We start from the raw sequence: 17,910 nt of genomic DNA, 5'->3' as shown, positions 1-17,910 counted from the left end.
TCTGTGACGACGGCAGAGCACAAGATATAATTTACATGAAAAATATGCATTTACAAAAACAAAATTATAAGAATTGCAGCGATTTTCATTGAAATTGCACGGGAATCACGGAGATTTCAATTCTTGTTATAGATTGCTTGCGACACGCGACAACTAATCGTCTGTTAATCATCCGTTAGAACGCTTTTCCAACTTCTTCCTCAAAGATGCGAATGAAGTCGTCTGATTTATCGCGAGGTGCATGACGAGAATGACCTCGTGGTTCATCATCACCACGGTGGGACGGATGAGTGAGCTGGGTGGGGATCGGAAAAAACGGAAACGCATGTGGAATGGACGTGTTAGACGAAGTATATCTTCCATCGCGACGAGTCTTCGAGATCAGACGAAAAGACTGCGCGATCAAGGCTGTGATCGAGGATGCCAGCGAGCGTGCCGATCGTTTCATCGTTATTACCGTTAGTGTTAGTGTCGATCCTGTCGACGACGCACGGACAAGATGTCGGAGGTGAGTATTGGTTCTGCTTGCTAAAAATATGCGAATTCTTGTTTTGAACGAATGCGTCGAGCGCATTCTTCGGCAAAAAGTTGCCTCAAAACCACGTACTGTAGATTGATAAAAGAGATTACTTGATTTAAATACAATAAATATTTATTGTTAGTATTATTTGAATAACTTATTTAAATCAAACAAGTAAATATTAAATGTTAAATATTATGGATTTGATACAGTATTAGGTTACAACTAAATATAAAGTTGAAAGTAAAATAATAAAGTTAAAAAGTTATATAAAAGTTAATAACTTTTAATTTGACGTAGTTAATCTTAAATGATTTAATTTTTAACTTTAACTAATTATTTTTGAAACACAAACTTTAATTTATTAACTTCTTTGTTACGTTAAAATCTATGTAAAAAGAATTATAAATGAAATACATTTCTCTATTTTTTTGTTATAAAATATATTTCTTTGTCTTTTTATATAAATTTAATTTACAAATAAAATATTAAATTAGTTTAATAATCCATATTATAAATTGTTTTCAATAATTCAATTTCAAAAAAATTACAAATTTCTAATTTAATATGAATAATGCATTTCAGAATTAACATTTAATTTAATTTAACGTTAATTTGATCGTAACGCAAATTTAAGTACGTCAAAATTAAGCAGGCTAGCTTATTGTTTATGCAATTTTTAACATTTTAACTATATTAATATTATAAACCGTTAATTTTAACTTAATTTAATTCAAAAAATATTTTCACATATCTAACGCTGATTTGATATAAAATACAAGTTTGATATAAAATAGTTATTGAAATAATACAAATAAATATTTATTTAAATCAAGCAATTTTTCACTCAGTGTATGTACTAAAAAAAATCTATTTTAGCAACAGATTTTTCTCTCCTCCCCTCCTCCTTCTCTCTCTCTTCAATTATAAATAATTATGCATTTACAAAACAATTGTAATCATAAATATATTATTTTACATATATCAAATTTATTTAATTTGTTCTTGAAACGCGAAAGAATTAAATAATTATTTAATTATTGATAATTCTCGACCATTAACGATTACTTTTATTCTTAATAGATATATCATGTCATATAAATTAGTATTTGACATTATGATTTAATGGCAATTTCTTGATGCTAAGAGCTATCTCTGTCATTAAGAAACAAGTCTGCATTTAATTTTTAATTTGTTATGATGCATATATGCGTACAAATAACGTTGTTGGCAAAATCAAAAAGAAAATTTCGTAACTCTTCTGGAGATAGTTTACATGTTAGACTTTTCAATTTCTTTATAGTACTTAAGGAAAAAGTAATACGAACAAAATTAATATCTTGAATCATTACTAATATATATATATATATATATATATATATATATATATATATATATATATATATATATAATATTTCAATCAGTCTAAATAATAATTTATGTATACATACTAAGGCTTTAAAATTATTCCAACTGGTTTCTCTTCTTTCTTAAGCATATTAAAGCTAATAAATAATTAAGCTTAAAGTCTCACTGAAGACTAGAGTCGTACTAACTAAGTTAAATGCGTTTTTCGTATTTTTTAGAGTCATGCGTGATCAATAATTCTGCGGGTGTGTGCAAAATTGTAGATGATTGCCCGCCAGTTTATCAAGAATTGTTAGCTGGTAGAATGCCCAGTAAGACATGCGGATTTTTAGGTTTTGATCCGATAGTGTGTTGCCCAACAACAAATTCTCAGGTCACCAAGCCAACACCGGCGTCACCAGAACCTACAAAACGAAGAAATACATCGCGGCCTTTAACATTGGAATCAAGAGGATCCGTAGCACGAGCAAGTAAGTAGAAACTTCTTTCCAATCTATTGTCTTATAAGTAATAAGTATCACTGGAACATCTTCAATATTTATGAAACCAAATTTGTCCACATCTCACTTTGGAATTATTTTAAGTAAGAACATGTCTTATAATACGCAAAAACAACTCTTAAATGAATGTACAGCTTCTACTAATACATATAAATAGTAGATGTACTAATTCCACTTATTAGTGCTAAATTGGTTATATAGACTAAAGCTTTATATTATAAGAGTAGCGCAACCATCTGCTTTTTGGACCTAATGCTGATTGGCTGAAAAGTGTGAAAACTAAAATCACTGAACGCTCATTGGATGAAAAACTATTAGGTCCATCATTCCATCATGGTGGTTGAAGTCGGCATCGCTTAAGATAAAAGAATTGCGCTACTTTAATAATATAAAGCTCTAATATAGACATCCTCAGTAAACTCGAATGGATAGTTAAAATATTTTTTATCATGCCAGTTTAAACATTTCTGTGAAACTATAACGTAAACAGGTAAAATAAAAGTTCATTCAAATTAATGAGATCTTAAAAAGCAAGATAAAAAAATATGATTTGTCAAATAAAAAGACTAAGACTAAGATATAAATTTGGTATCTCAAGTTTTGTGTCCTCCAAAACCTTATTGTTTTCTTCTCTTCAGGATGCGCGGAAAATGCAAAAGCCGTGTATGGTTTAGTACTACCACCGACGCCGACATTAAACCGAAAGCCCGTCAACACATCGCTATGCGTTTTGGATGGGCGCAAACTGATAGTCGGTGGCAAAAAAGCTGATGCAAAAGAATTTCCGCATATGACGGCCGTAGGTTTCGGTCCTTACAATAATATCCAATGGCTTTGCGGCGGTAGCTTAATTTCCGCCAGGATTGTCTTGACAGCAGCGCACTGCACTTGGACATCGGACTGGTAAATTTAGGCTTTGTTTTCCTTTATTTGTCTAATTTACGCTCAAAACTTCATGAAGAAAGTGATTGCTTATATAGAAATCTAAAAAGAAGAATGGCTTTTTGTCATTTTAATTATAAGCATTTCTGCTTTTTGAATATTATCGAACAATGTCAAAGCGCTACTTTTATGAGTGATTTTGGAATGGAAAGAAACATAATTAATAAATTCTCAGGAAGCAATTAAACAAGATATTAAAATTAAATTAAAATACAATATTTAAATAAGATTATAGTTTACTTAAGTTCCAGTATATTTTAAATAATTAATTTTAGTATTATTATTAAAGTATGAATATTAATAGATAAAAATCTGCATTTGAGAATGATCATCGTCAAAAACTTTTTTAAGTTTCTCGAAGAATTGGAATTTATCCTACCATTGTTGGAAATTAATTAAAAATTTGCTTTTTTCTTTCGTTATTGACTAAACTTTGACACGTGTTACTAAATTATAATTATAACTATAATAAATCTCGTGTTGTTTTAAAAAGGGGAAGTGCAAACTGGGTACGTGTTGGCGATTTGAATCTCGTTCAGACGAATGACAATGCGATGCCGCAGACTATCGCAGTCGAGGAAAGGATAAGACATCCTGATTATAAACGCCCGTCGCAATATCACGACATAGCTATACTACGATTAGAGGAAGACGCTACCTTCAATGCATATGTCAGACCGGCGTGTCTTCCGGTAGATTGGCCTGACGTGGGTCGGAATGACAAGGCAATCGCCACAGGATGGGGTCTAGTCGATTGGAGTAAATATCTTTAAAAAGCTAAAATTGAAATGAGATTAGATAAAACACTAAAATAAAATTGTAAAAATTGCGTAAGATTAATGTTCATTTCAGAAAATTTTCCAATATTCAATTTTATTGTCATTGAAGAAATATATATATATATATATATATATATATATATATACAGATACATAAAGACATAAAATTAATAAAAAAATTGTATCGTTCAATTTTTCAGCTGAAGACACAGGTTCAGACAATCTATTAAAAGTGACGCTCAAATTGGTCTCCCATGCGTCTTGCAACGCGAGTTTCTTTGACGGCGGCAACTCCGTGGAGCTCCCATTTGGAATCGACAACGACTGGCAAATATGCGCGGGAGAAGTCGGGAAAGATACATGTCAGGTAATACATTTGCCAAAAGTTGCATGTTTTATCCTTCTCAATAAAAATATTATTTTATTGTGAATCTATTAGAATTGTTTTTGTAATTAATAGTTTGCAATTGCTTCTTTTCAATTCCATTTCTCTGCAAGAGATCGAAGGTTCGGCTAGCTTTAATACTTTCGGAAAGCAAAAACATTAGAGGAAAGTTTTATTGAACGCGTACTGTTTCCTAAAACGTACCTCTTCAGTATTTTATATTTTTATTTCATATGAGCAACATTTAGTGACAAAAATAAAAATTAAATAAGAAAAAAATAATATAAACAAAAATTTTACGAGTTTTATCTCATTTTGTACATGCTATTTTAAAAAATCAGGTTTATCTGATGTAAATTGTTCATCAACTTATGTAATTAGTCCTAAAACAATTATACAATTTTATTTTAAATTAATATATTTTTATAAAAAAAAGATTGTTGAAGAATATTTTACATTTGTTATATTTACATATTTTTACAATTAATGTAAAAATTAATATTTTATAAATTTCATCAAGTTTCCTAACTCGTACCATCACAAATTTTACTATAATGCAAATGATACTAATCTAAGATGAGTGATAATAATAAAATACCTGATTGCTTTTTTGATAAAATATTAATAAAAATGTATTAATATTTCCTAATATTTTTAATTATTTTAATTACTTAAATTCGATATTTTTAAAGACGATTCAAGAGATCACAAGTGTACTTTATGCGATCGATTTTCTAAATAATACTTTTCACAAGAAATTAGAGAAAAACTTATAACAAATTAATTTATTAGTACTGAAAAATTTAACGTACAATAATAAATGCCTGAAACGCCTGAAATGCCTCAAGTTTCCTTTTTCAAATCTTAATTTGCATCCAAAACAACATCAAATGCAAAATATAATCAAAACATATTTAAGTGCTTGATAACATTCCCCAATATCATTTTTACGACGAGAATATTTATAAACGCAGACAAATTAATTGAATTTACTTGCTGTTTAAGGGTGATAGCGGAGGACCACTCTCCGTTTTTAACACGGACCATTATTGTATGTACAACGTGATTGGAGTCACTAGTCTCGGACGACTCTGCGGCAGCATCATACCTGGCGTCTATACTCGAGTGTACCATTACATTCCCTGGATAGAAAGAACCGCGTGGCCGGAAGACTTTTAAGATGTTATTTAATTTAAATGTGTCTACTTCACTTCTTTAAATTTAAAGTATCCATTTTTTTAAACATTAAATACATTTCTTTTTTATACAATACAAAAATTCGTTTATTCCTAATGCACACCCTTATTGAAAATCCGATTTTAGCGGACATTACGTAACAACATCCTAATAATATCTGTGCAAAAATAAAAGAAAACTGAAGCTAATTCTGATTGCGTGAATTTTTCTGGTTCTATTTGCTTGTGGCTCCCAATCTCTTATACTTATAATTGCAACATTCATCGAGTATCGATGGATCTAATGATTGAACTATTAAATTTCAATTAAATTTAAATGTTAAAGTAATTTAGGCAAAAATAACTTTCAAATACCGTTCCTTGTAAAGACGGCAGCGCACTTGATAATTTTCATGAAAGATTTACAGACGCAAAAACAAAATTACAGAAATTGCAGTGATTCGAAATCGTACGGAAATCATGGAGATTTCAATTTCTGTTACGAATTTCTTGCGGCATGCGACAACTGCTCATCAGTAAAGCTCACGGATGATTAAAGCTCATTCTACAATAGCCGTAAACATAAAGTCATAAGGTTGTAACGTAAGAAATAAAAAGTTATTCATTCACTTACAATCATGTTACACTATTGCAGAATGGGCTTTAATCGTCTGTCTTTAAAGCGTCTTTTCTACATCTTCTACGAAGTTGCAACGCAACTTTCCATGAATGGAATCCGCTGAATTATCGTGAGGTGCATTACGAAATAACATGATGGTTCACCATTTCCACAGTGGGAGGAATAAGTGAGCTAGGTGGGGATCGAAAAAAGTAGAAAGGACATGTTAGACAAAATTTATCTTCCATCGCGACGAGTGTCCATCGCGACAATCTCTTCGACATCAGATGAGAAGACTTCGTAATCAAAGCTGATCAAAGATGCCAGTAAGTGTGCCAGTGAGCGTACGGATTATGTCATTGGTTTTTTTGTTAGTGTTATTATTGATCCTATTAGTGGCGCGCGAACACATGCAGAAAGTTGCGGGTGAGTATTGGTGCTGCTTGCTAAAAATACGTGATTTCTTGTTTTGAACGATTGCATCCTTCGACAAAAATCGCCTCAAAATCACATATTATATACTGTAAAAAAAAATTATAATTAATTTAAATAAATATTTGTTGTTAGTATTATTCAAATAACTTACATAAAAAAAAAAATAAATGTTGAATGTTAAATATCATTAATTTAACGCAGTATTGGGTCACAACAAATTATAAAGTTAAAAGCAAAATAATAAAGTTAAATGTTAATAACTTAACTCAATTAATTGCAAATGATTTAACTTTTAACTTTTTATTTTGTAATACAAATTTTAATTTATTAACTTTTTTCTAACGTTAAAATTTATGTAAAAAAGTTATAAAAGTAAAAATTTCCGCAATTTCTTTACTTTATATAATTAATAAATAGAAGACTAAATTAGTTTGACAACATATATATATATATATATATATATATATATATATTGTATATATATATTGTGGTTGTTTTCAGTAATCTAACTTTAAAAAATTACGAATCTCTAATTTAATATGATTAATGGTTTTCAAATTAACTTTTAATTTACTTTAACTTTTAATAACGTCAAGATTAAATTAGTTAATTTTTATTAATACAAGGCAGTTGCCACTGGATGGAGTCGAGTCAGTTGGAGTAATTACAAAGATAAAAAATTTTCAAAATTACTTAAATTGATAATTACACACCTTGTATATATAATTACAAATGCGTGCAATTGTTCTAATTATAAAGGAAATATATCATTTATACATATAAATTTTTTTTATTTTGATCGAGCTATGTTAAATGACGTAGTCACGAGTAATTTCGTAATGAAGAAAAACGAAACTAAATTCTCAAAATAAAATTTTTTAATATTTAATTTTATTGTCATTGAGTAAAAAAATATTTATATGTAGACATAAAATTAATAAGAACATTGTTTAATTCTTTAGATGATGTCGAACATTTAAACAATCTATCATTAAAGACGACGTTCACTTTATTTCCTAACGGGTCTTACAAAGAGAGTACCTTCTACTACGGATTAGAGATCATCAAAGAAGATCAATTATGCGTCAAAAAAATCTTGGGAGACGAAAATATGGTAATACATTTGCAACAAATGTTGCATGTTTCATCCTTCTCAATAAAAATGTTATTTTAGTATGAGTCTATTAGAATTGTTTTTGTAACTAATAGTTTACAATTGCTTCTTTCCAATTCCATTTCTCTGCGAAAGACCAAAGGTTCGGCTAGCTTTAATACTGGAAAGAAAAAACTTTGGGGGAAAGTTATTGAATGCGTACCGTCTCCTAAAATGTACCTCTTCTATATTTTACATTTTTATTTCATATAAGCAACACTTGATCCAACATTTTGTGACAAAAATAAAAAGTAAATAAGAAAAAAATAACAAAAATAAAAATTTAACAAATTTTATCTTGTTTTGTGCATACTATTGTCATTTTAAAAAATCAGATTTATCTGATGTAAATTTTCATCATATTATATAACTGATCATAAAATAATTTTATTTTGAATTATTATACTTTCATAAAAGAAAACTTGTTGTAGAATATTACACATTTATTATATTTACAATTATTGTAAAAATTAAATTGATATTTTATAAGCTTTATCAAGTTTCTTAACTCGTATTGTGACAAATTTTACTGCAATACAAATAATAATAATATAAATGATAATAGTAAAATTAATAATAATTATATATTATTAAAAATATGTAAATTACACAAATAATTTCAGGGCAGTTTTATTTCAGTATTCTTACCTTTTCAATATTGTTATTTATTAATTATTGAATACTTGCTTGCTTTTACTAGTTTATTTTATCTTTTTTTTTTATTTGAAAAAGTGCAATGCATCGATATTCAAATTATTATTGTTGCTTTTCCGATATGCTGACTGGTTCTCATTTAGCACTTACTTCGTGAACGGATGTCATTGCGAAGATCGCGTATTTTAACTATGTGTGTTGAGGGGTGTATGAATTAACAGTGTAATATTAAATTTGTAATTTGCATAACATTATATAATATCAAAAATTCTGTAGGGCGCGCGTAGAGCGTGCCTGTTTTGTGTGGTTTAAAAAATTATTAATACGCATGAATTAGTATGATTCCTAATATTTTTAATTACTTTAATTCATCAATTCGATATTTTCGAAGACAATTTAAAAGATACGACAATATAAAATATCACAGATACGTTTTTTAGACGACTGGTTTTTTAAATCACACTTTTCACAATGTGTAATAAAAAAAATAATTAATTAAGTTAATTTAAAAAATTAAAAAAAAATAAAAGTTAGGTTTCCTCTGAATAACAATTCAAAATAGACAAAACGAGCTTAAGAACCGTGCTGGAACCGTATGCCAAAACAAAAACTAATAAATAAAAAACCAAAATAAATCAAACGATCCGACATTTAATAAACCGTCTTCTTCAATACAAATCTTAAAATCTATAACAACAAACAATTATATTACAAATTTTATCACAAACTTGACGCATCAAATTAATTAATAATTAGAATCTTATCGAGTATGAATCTGCGACATCCGCTTATAAAAACGTACCAGATTAAATCAAGATAACAAAATGTACCGGAAACGTCTTAGTCTAAGTGGTAATCTCGAGGAAATTAAATTAATTTATTATTATTCAAATGTTTAATATAATAATAGATATCTGAAACATCAAGTTATAATTTCAAATTTTAATTTGCATCCAAAACTGCACCATACGCGAAATATAATACAAAATAATTTAAATGTTACGCATTTGGCAACATTCCCCTGTATTATTTTTATAACGAGAATATTTATAAACCCATATAAATTAATTGTATTTACTTGTTGTTTAAGATTTATTATAGTCTTCCAAGAGAAATATTCACCGTCAAGGACCAAGAACGTACGTTAAGCCTGATCGGGATCGGCATTTTCTGTATGATAGTGGGACTATTTCGGTCGTTTCCACGGTCTACCAATACATTCCATGGATAGAAAGAACCGCGTAGCCGGAAGATTTTTAAGATGTTACTTAATTTAAATATGTCTATTTGACTTCTTTAAATTAAATGTATCCATTTCTTTAAGTATTAAATTTATTTCTTTTTTATAAGACACAAAAGTTATTCGTTTATTTCTAATGCAAACCCTTATTAAAAATCCAATTTTAGCGGACATTATATAATAACATCCTAATAATATCTGTACAAAATAAGAGAAAACTGAAGCTAATTCTGATTGCGTGGATTATCCTGGTTCTATTTGCACTCCCAATCTCTATTTATATTACGACTGAGTATCTATGGATCTAATAATTCAACAATTAAATTTCTATTAAATTTAAATGTTAAAGTGATTTAGACAAAAATAACTTTTCAATACCGTAAAGACGGCAGCGCACATTATAATTTGCATGGAAAATATATACATTTGCGAAAACAAAATTACAAAAATTGCAGCGATTTCGATTCGAAATCGAACGGAAATCGCGGAGATTTCAATTCCTGTTACAAATTCCTCGCGGCATACGATAACTGTTCATTTGTAAAACTTATTTTACAATAGCCGTAAAAATAAAGCCGTAAACATAACGTTGTAACACAAGAAATAAAAAGTTATTCATTCACTTACAATCATGTTATGTTATTGTAGAATGGGCTTTAAACGTTTGTCTGTTGTGCGCCTATCCTACTTCTTCCACAAAGTCACGAATCAACTGATTTATCGCGAGGTGCATTACGAGATAACCTTATGGTTCATCATCTCTACAGTAGAAGGAATGAATGAACTGGGTGGGGACCGGAAAAACCTGAAACGTATGGAAAGGACGGGTTAGACAAAGTACATCTTCCATCGCGACGAGTGTCCATGGCGATGATCTCTTCGAGATCAGACGAGAAGACTGCATGATCAAAGCTGATCGAGGATGCCAGCGAGCGTGCCGATCGTGTCATCGTTGTTATTGTTAGTGTTGGTATCGATCCTATCAGTGACGCGCGAACAGAATGTCGGAGGTGAGTATTGGTGCTGCTTGCTAAAAATACGCGATTTCTGGTTCTGGACGATTGCGTCAAGTGCGTTCTTCGACAAAAGGTCGCCTCAAAACGACATACTGTATATTCTAAAAAAGCAGATTACTTGATTCAAATAAATATTGTTGTTAGTATCATCCAAATAATTTATTTACATCAAATAAGTAAATATTAAATGTTTGAATTATTGATTTTATTCAGTATTGGGTTGCGACTAATTATATAATTGAAAGTAAAATAATAAAGTTGAATGTTATTATAATAATTAACTCAGTTAATTTTTAATGATTTAATTTTTAACTTTAACTTATTATTTTCTAACTCAAACTTTAATTTATCAACTTTCTTCTAACGTTAAAATCTATGTAAAAAAGTTATAAAAAAAAATTTTTTTTCTCAATTTTTCTATTATTTTATATAAACTTAACAAATAAGTTAACAAATAAAATACTAAAATTATTTGATGATCCATATTATAACTGTTTTAAATATTCTAACTTTAAAAAATTACAAATTTCTAATTTAATATTATGAGTACTGCTTTCTAAAACTTAATTTTAATTAAATTTACCTTTTAATTAAGTCAAGATAAAATTAGTTAATTTTTACTGATGTAATTTTTAACACAAATAAATTTTTTTTTAATGATTATTTTTATTCTTAATGAGTATATTCTGTCATACAAATTAGTATTTGGCATAATGATTTAATGGCAATTGCTCGATGCTGTGAGAAATATCTCTGTCATTAAAAAAAAATCCGTTTTATTTAATTCATTATAATGTATAAATGTGTGAATAACGTTGTTGACAAGTTTAAAAAACAAATTTTATTCCTTTTTTGGAGATAATTTACATGTCAGACTTCTCAATTTTTTTAAAGTACTCAAGCGAAAAGTAATGTAAAATAAAATTGAAACTTGAATTATATAATATATATGTTGAATTATATAACAAATATATAATATATATGTATATATAAAGAGACCTAATCAACCTAAATAATAATATAAATTATATATACTTACTAAAACTTTATAATTATTCCAACTGATTTCTTTTCCTCTTTAAGCATCTTAAACCTAATAAATAATTAAGCTTGAAGTCTCACTGAAGTCTCGAGTCTTTAGATGCAAATTTGAATCGAGAAAAAAATATCTTTGAATAATCATCTCCAATTTTTATTTTTAATAAAAACTTATAACTACGTTAAATACTTCTTTTGTATTTTTCAGAGTCATGTGTAAGCAACAATTCTACGGGCGTGTGCAGACTTTTAGATGATTGCCCGCAAGTTTATCAGGAATTGTTAGCTGGTAAAACGTTCAGACAGATCTGCGGATATTTTGGTTTTGATCCGATAATGTGTTGCCCAACAACAAATACACCGGCGGTCACTACACCGGCGCCACAACCAAAACCTACAACTCGAACGAATACATCGAGTTCAAGGGGATCTGTAGCACGAGCAAGTAAAACATAAACTTTCCATTTTATTCTCTTATAAAAGATAAGAATTGCTGAAACATCTTCAATAGTTATCGAAACTAAGTTTAATGAAACTATATTAATCCACCACTCACCTTAGAATTCTTTACATAAGAACACGTCTTATAATAAACAAAAACATCTCTTAAGTAAATGCACATCTTCTACTGATATAATCAATAGATATACTTAATCAGTTTATTATTACTAAATCATCAATAACGACATTCTCAGTAATCTGGAAGGGAGTGGAAAATAGTTAAAATATATTTTATCTTGCCGGTTTGCATAAACATTCTTGCAAAATTATAACGTAAACACGTAAAGTGAAATTTTATTCATATTAATGATATCTTGATGTCTCGAGTTTTGTGTCCTCTAAAACTTTGTTGTTTTCTTCTTTTTAGGATGCGCGGAAAATGCAAAAGCCGTGTATGGTTTAGTACTACCACCGACGCCGACATTAGATCGAAAGCCCATCAACGTATCGCTATGTGCCTTGACAACGCGCAAACTGATAATCGGTGGCAGGACAGCCGATCTGAAAGAATTTCCGCATATGGCGGCCGTTGGTTTTGGCGATCGCAATAATATCGAATGGCGATGCGGCGGTAGTCTAATTTCCGCCAGGATTGTCCTGACAGGAGCGTCCTGCGCTGGACCATCGCAATTGTAAATTTTTTTTTGTCTTCCCTTATTTGTCTAACTTTACGCATAAAACTTCATGAAGAAAGTGATCGCACGATTGCTTATATAGAAATCTAAAATAAAGAATGACTTCTTGTCATTTTAATTATAAGCATTTCTGCTTTGAATTTTAATCGAACCATGTCAAAGTGCTATTTTTACGAGTGATTTTGAAATAAAAATAAACAAAATTAATAAATTCTCAGGCAACAATTAAATAATATATTAAAATAAGATTAAAATACTTAAATAAGATTATAGTTTACTTAAGTTTTAGTCTATTTTTAAATATTCAATTTTAGTAATTATCATTAAAATGATGAATATTATATAATTTTATTATATAAAAAAATTATATTTTATTATAAGCATTTGAGAATGACCATTGTAAAAACTTTTTTAAGTTTCTCGAAGAATTTGAATTTATCCTACTAGTGATGGAACTTAAATAAAAAGTTGCTTTTTTCTCTCGTTATTAAACTTTGACATGTGTTAATAAATAATAATTATAACTATAATAAATCTCGTTTTGTTTCCAAAAGAGGAAATGCAACCTGGGTACGTCTTGGCGATGTGAATCTCGTTCAGACGAATGACTACGCGATATCGCAGACTATTGCAATCAAGGAAAAGATAATACATCCTGACTATAAACGCCCGCTGCAATATCATAACATAGCTCTACTGCGTCTGGAGGAGGACGCTACCTACAATGCGTATGTCAGACCTGCGTGTCTTCCGGTAGATTGGCCTGACGTAGGACAGAATGACGTGGCAGTCGCCACTGGATGGGGTAAAACCGACTGGGGTAATTACAAAGACAAAAAATCTTCAAAATTATAAAAACTGATAATTACACACCTTGTACATATAATTATAAATACGTGCGATTTCTCTAATTATAAAGAAGCTTTATCATTTATACATATATATTTTTTTATTTTGATCGAGCTATGTTAATCGACTATGCTAAATAAGTAGTCACGAGTAATTTTGTAATGAAGAAAAACGAAACTAAATTCTCGAAATAAACTGAGATAAAATTTTTTAATATTCAATTTCATTGTCATTGAAAAAACATTTAGTATATGTAGACAAGAAATTAATAAGAGTATTGTATTCTTCAGCTGAGGACGAAGGTTCAGACAGACTATTAAAAGTATCGCTCAAATTGGTTCCCCATGTATCTTGCAACGCGAGTTACTTCGAAGACAACTCCACGCAACTCCCATTAGGGATCGTCGATAACTGGCAAATATGCGCGGGAGAAACCGGGAAAGATACATGTCAGGTAATACATTTGCACCAAAAGTTGCATATTTTATCCCTCTCAATAAAAATATTACTTTAATGCAAGTCTATTAAAATTGTTTTCGTAATTAATAATATACAATTGCTTCTTTCCAATTCCATTTTTCTGCAAGAAACCAAAGATGCGACTAGCTTCAATACTAGAAAGAAGAACACATAAAAAATAAATTTTTAATTCACGTATATTTTTATTCTTAAATGCTATTTGTTTTTATTTAAGTATAAAATGCTTTTTTTAATTACAATTGTTTACTTGCATCAATAATAAATAGATCTGTGCAAAGTATATTTTATTCTTAAAATCGTATTCTTGTTTCCAATATCATATTGTTCCCACGACAAGCTGAATCATATTATTTGAAAGCTTGTTATTCTTGGATTAAGAATTACATATTTGTGAGAGCGCTCGACTTATATTCGAAGCTCACTTGTTTCGCGTTTACGGGCAACATTGTGCATGACAACCTTGTGGTTTCCAGTATCAAGAAAGATGATTCACCCTCTGTTCAAAAATAAGTTTGGTTATTACAAGTAAAAATAATGCAGTTGGCAGAAGAAAAAATTACTGACATTGCATTCTGTTTCTTCTACAAGTAAAATAAATAGACGCTCTCAAATAGTCCAAAACGTCATGAAAATTTTCAGGTTTAAAATTGCGTACATTTCAAAGTTACCGCAAGCTTATAGTAACATTGCAGAAATCTTTTGTAACTTTCATACAATATTATCCACACAATGTTTCTATAAACTTTCAATGGTTCAAAAACTCTTTCTTTCTTTTCTTTGTTTTTCCTTTTTTTAAAATTTTTTTTTTATAACCTTTTTTTATACAAATAAATTTTTAACTTTAGTAAAAAGTTAATAAAATAAAGTCCATGTATTTCAAAAATAACTAATTACAATTCAAAATTAAATCATTTAAAATTAACTGAGTTAAGTTAAAAGTTACTAACTTCATTATTTAACTTTTAATTTTTTAATTACTCAACTCTGTAAATGAGTTACGAGAGTTTGTACTACGGCGCGATGCAAAATCTCCTTAGTCGTTGATCAAGAGACGCGGTGGTCTTGTGCAGCGAGAGAGACTCCATATTACCCGAGGCCCAAAGTTCGAGGCGCACGCTATCCTTGTTAAAGTCCGACTCGGGTTGTTGACCGCGCATGGTCCCGTAAGATACGCGCCACGCCGCGTGCTGTCTGGGCCCCCTCCCCACTCTCTTCGGTCGTTCGGTCATTCACTCTAGTCGAGGCGCACGTGCACGCCGTCGGTTAATGACCCCCCACTCGGGTTGATGACCGCACAAGGTCAGACGCTACGCCGGTCGGCCGCCTCGCCTTACTCTCTTCGTAAAAGGGGTCGTCATTTTAAAAAATCAGCTTTATCTCATGTAAATTTGTCATCATCTCATATAATTGATTGATGAATAGAATAATTATGCAATTTTATTTTGAATTATTATACTTTCATAAAAGAAAGCTTAACACATTTAGGAACATTATTTTTATGAGAATATTTACAAGAATATTTACAAATCTAGATAAATTAATTAAATTTACTTGTTGTTTAAGGGTGATAGCGGAGGACCACTCACCGTCTTTAACACGGACCATGAATGTATGTACAACGTGATTGGGATCACCAGTTTCGGACGACTCTGCGGCAGCATACCTGGCGTCTATACTCGAGTGTACCATTACATTCCCTGGATAGAAAGAACCGCGTGGCCGGAAGACTTTTAATATATCGTTTAATTTAAATTATGAATCTGGAAACGGTTTCTTGTATAGCTACTGAAATAGAACATTGCATTTGTGACAAATGTGTTTATTCTTTCATATTATATTTATATTATAACTTTTTATACAAAATTATTTCATATTTGATAAATAAATCTTTACTCAATTTTTTATAAATATAAAGATAAGTAAAAATTACAAAGTTTTGTTATTCAACCTGAGTTGCAATTTGCAAGAATTTTATTAATCGTATAGATATACGACTTTTCTTAAAAGAAAAGTTGACTTTGAATTAATCAAAAAGGGCGCATACAAATCCTATTTAATTAATTTAGAAACCATTTTATTATTCTTATTAAAGCACGTGCTACTTGCACATTCATACATTTTTCCGCAGTATGACACATCTTTCCAGAAAGCATGGAATAACTTTAGCATATTTAACACTTTAATTTATTCAGAAAAATATTTCTCTTTTGTACATTTCCTGTGAAGCTATGAATTTGTTTACTGCAAAATGTAATTAATGTTTCATTAAACTGTTAATAGTTTTATGTTGTCATCTCCACCTCCTACAGATAATATTCGGACAAAGGCTACCTTCCAGGATGTATGTACATGTTTTGCTCAAAACGTAATTAATCTTATCAAACCCAATGGGCCTTTGGCATCGCCGTGATGTCGATCGTAATGGATCTAATCAGATTTATTCCGCGTATTAAGTTGGGTATCTGACGTATCGAAAATCATGTAATCATCAACGGGTTTCTAATAGCTTGATAATGAGCACCTATCAAACTACGTTTTAATTCTTAGTACAGCATATTTTTCCTCAGTGTGCACAATTCCAAGATTTTCAATATCGATTTCTAAGATGTATTCTGTTAACAAGACAAAAAATATTTTTTTTCTTGTTTTTATATCTGCAATAAGTCATTTCTTGTGAGTTTAATGTCAAATTAACGTTAAAGATATTGTGTAAAGCTTGCTCCTATTTACGCAGTTTTTGATTTTATTCTAGTTACATGAAGGCAATATGACGTATACTATAAATACACAATACATTTATGAGATTATTACATATATATGAAAGTATATAAATGTATGAAAAATGATATTGTATTAACAGCTCAATTAGATAAATCAAATTAAAAATAATGTTATTAATTCAATAATAACATTAATAAGACAAATATTATTGTAGTTTTATTAAGACAAAAGTATAACATATTGAATTAATAAGATTATTTCCAATTAATATTAATTGGTTTAATTACTGTTAATACATAATTTTGTTTATGTATAAACAAGAAATCTCTAGGTCTTATTTACAATTATTTAAAGAAAAATATAAACATTGCAAGAATAATTCCACAGATTATCTAAACAAGGAGCAATTCTTGTATGAGACATAAATATAATGATTTGACATGAGTACACGGTCAAAATTGCGATATTTATTGCGTATCTATGAATCAAAGAATTTAACAATTAAATTCCCGTTAAATTCAAAATTATAATAGTGATTTAGGCAAAAATATCTTTCCAATGTAAACCTTGTAACAACGGTTGCGCACATGATGATTCCATTTGCATGGAAAATATACATTCGCAAAAACAAAATTATAAAAATTACAGCAATTTTGATTCGAAAACGTACGGAAACACAGAGATTTCAATTTCTGTTACAGATTTCTTGTGGCACGCAACAACTGCTCCTCTATAAAGCTCAGCAATAATTCTCTTCTTCTCTCCTCTCTTTTCTCTTTTCTCTACAATAGCCATAAACATAAAGTTATAAGGTTATAACATAAGAAATTAAAAGTTATTTATTCACTTACAACTACGTGACGGCTATTGTACAATGGGCTTTAATCATCCGTCGTTAAA

At 29.6% G+C, this 17,910-nt stretch overlaps 2 protein-coding genes across 2 annotated transcripts; both read left to right on the top strand.

Annotated features, from left to right (window-relative positions):
• Positions 1–334: 334 nt before the first annotated feature.
• On the top strand, positions 335–16,103 carry LOC105193145. The gene is made up of 14 exons (XM_039458771.1): positions 335–508; positions 2,107–2,358; positions 3,027–3,291; positions 3,824–4,089; positions 4,310–4,476; positions 5,500–5,670; positions 6,599–6,714; positions 10,419–10,597; positions 10,685–10,780; positions 12,033–12,269; positions 12,693–12,957; positions 13,515–13,780; positions 14,100–14,263; positions 15,853–16,103. Exons 1-14 carry the CDS (start codon positions 421–423, stop codon positions 16,021–16,023), a joined length of 2,703 nt encoding a protein of 900 aa, XP_039314705.1. The 5' UTR covers positions 335–420; the 3' UTR covers positions 16,024–16,103.
• Positions 5,679–9,869, top strand: LOC113004571. The gene is made up of 3 exons (XM_026138250.2): positions 5,679–6,714; positions 7,686–7,837; positions 9,621–9,869. Exons 1-3 carry the CDS (start codon positions 6,609–6,611, stop codon positions 9,759–9,761), a joined length of 399 nt encoding a protein of 132 aa, XP_025994035.1. The 5' UTR covers positions 5,679–6,608; the 3' UTR covers positions 9,762–9,869.
• Positions 16,104–17,910: the final 1,807 nt, after the last annotated feature.

This window comes from Solenopsis invicta, chromosome 16 (genome assembly GCF_016802725.1).
Source record: "Solenopsis invicta isolate M01_SB chromosome 16, UNIL_Sinv_3.0, whole genome shotgun sequence".
Taxonomy (NCBI): Eukaryota; Metazoa; Arthropoda; class Insecta; order Hymenoptera; family Formicidae; genus Solenopsis; species Solenopsis invicta.
Note: the sequence above shows the minus strand (reverse complement) of the source record. Positions and strands in the feature narration are given on the sequence as shown.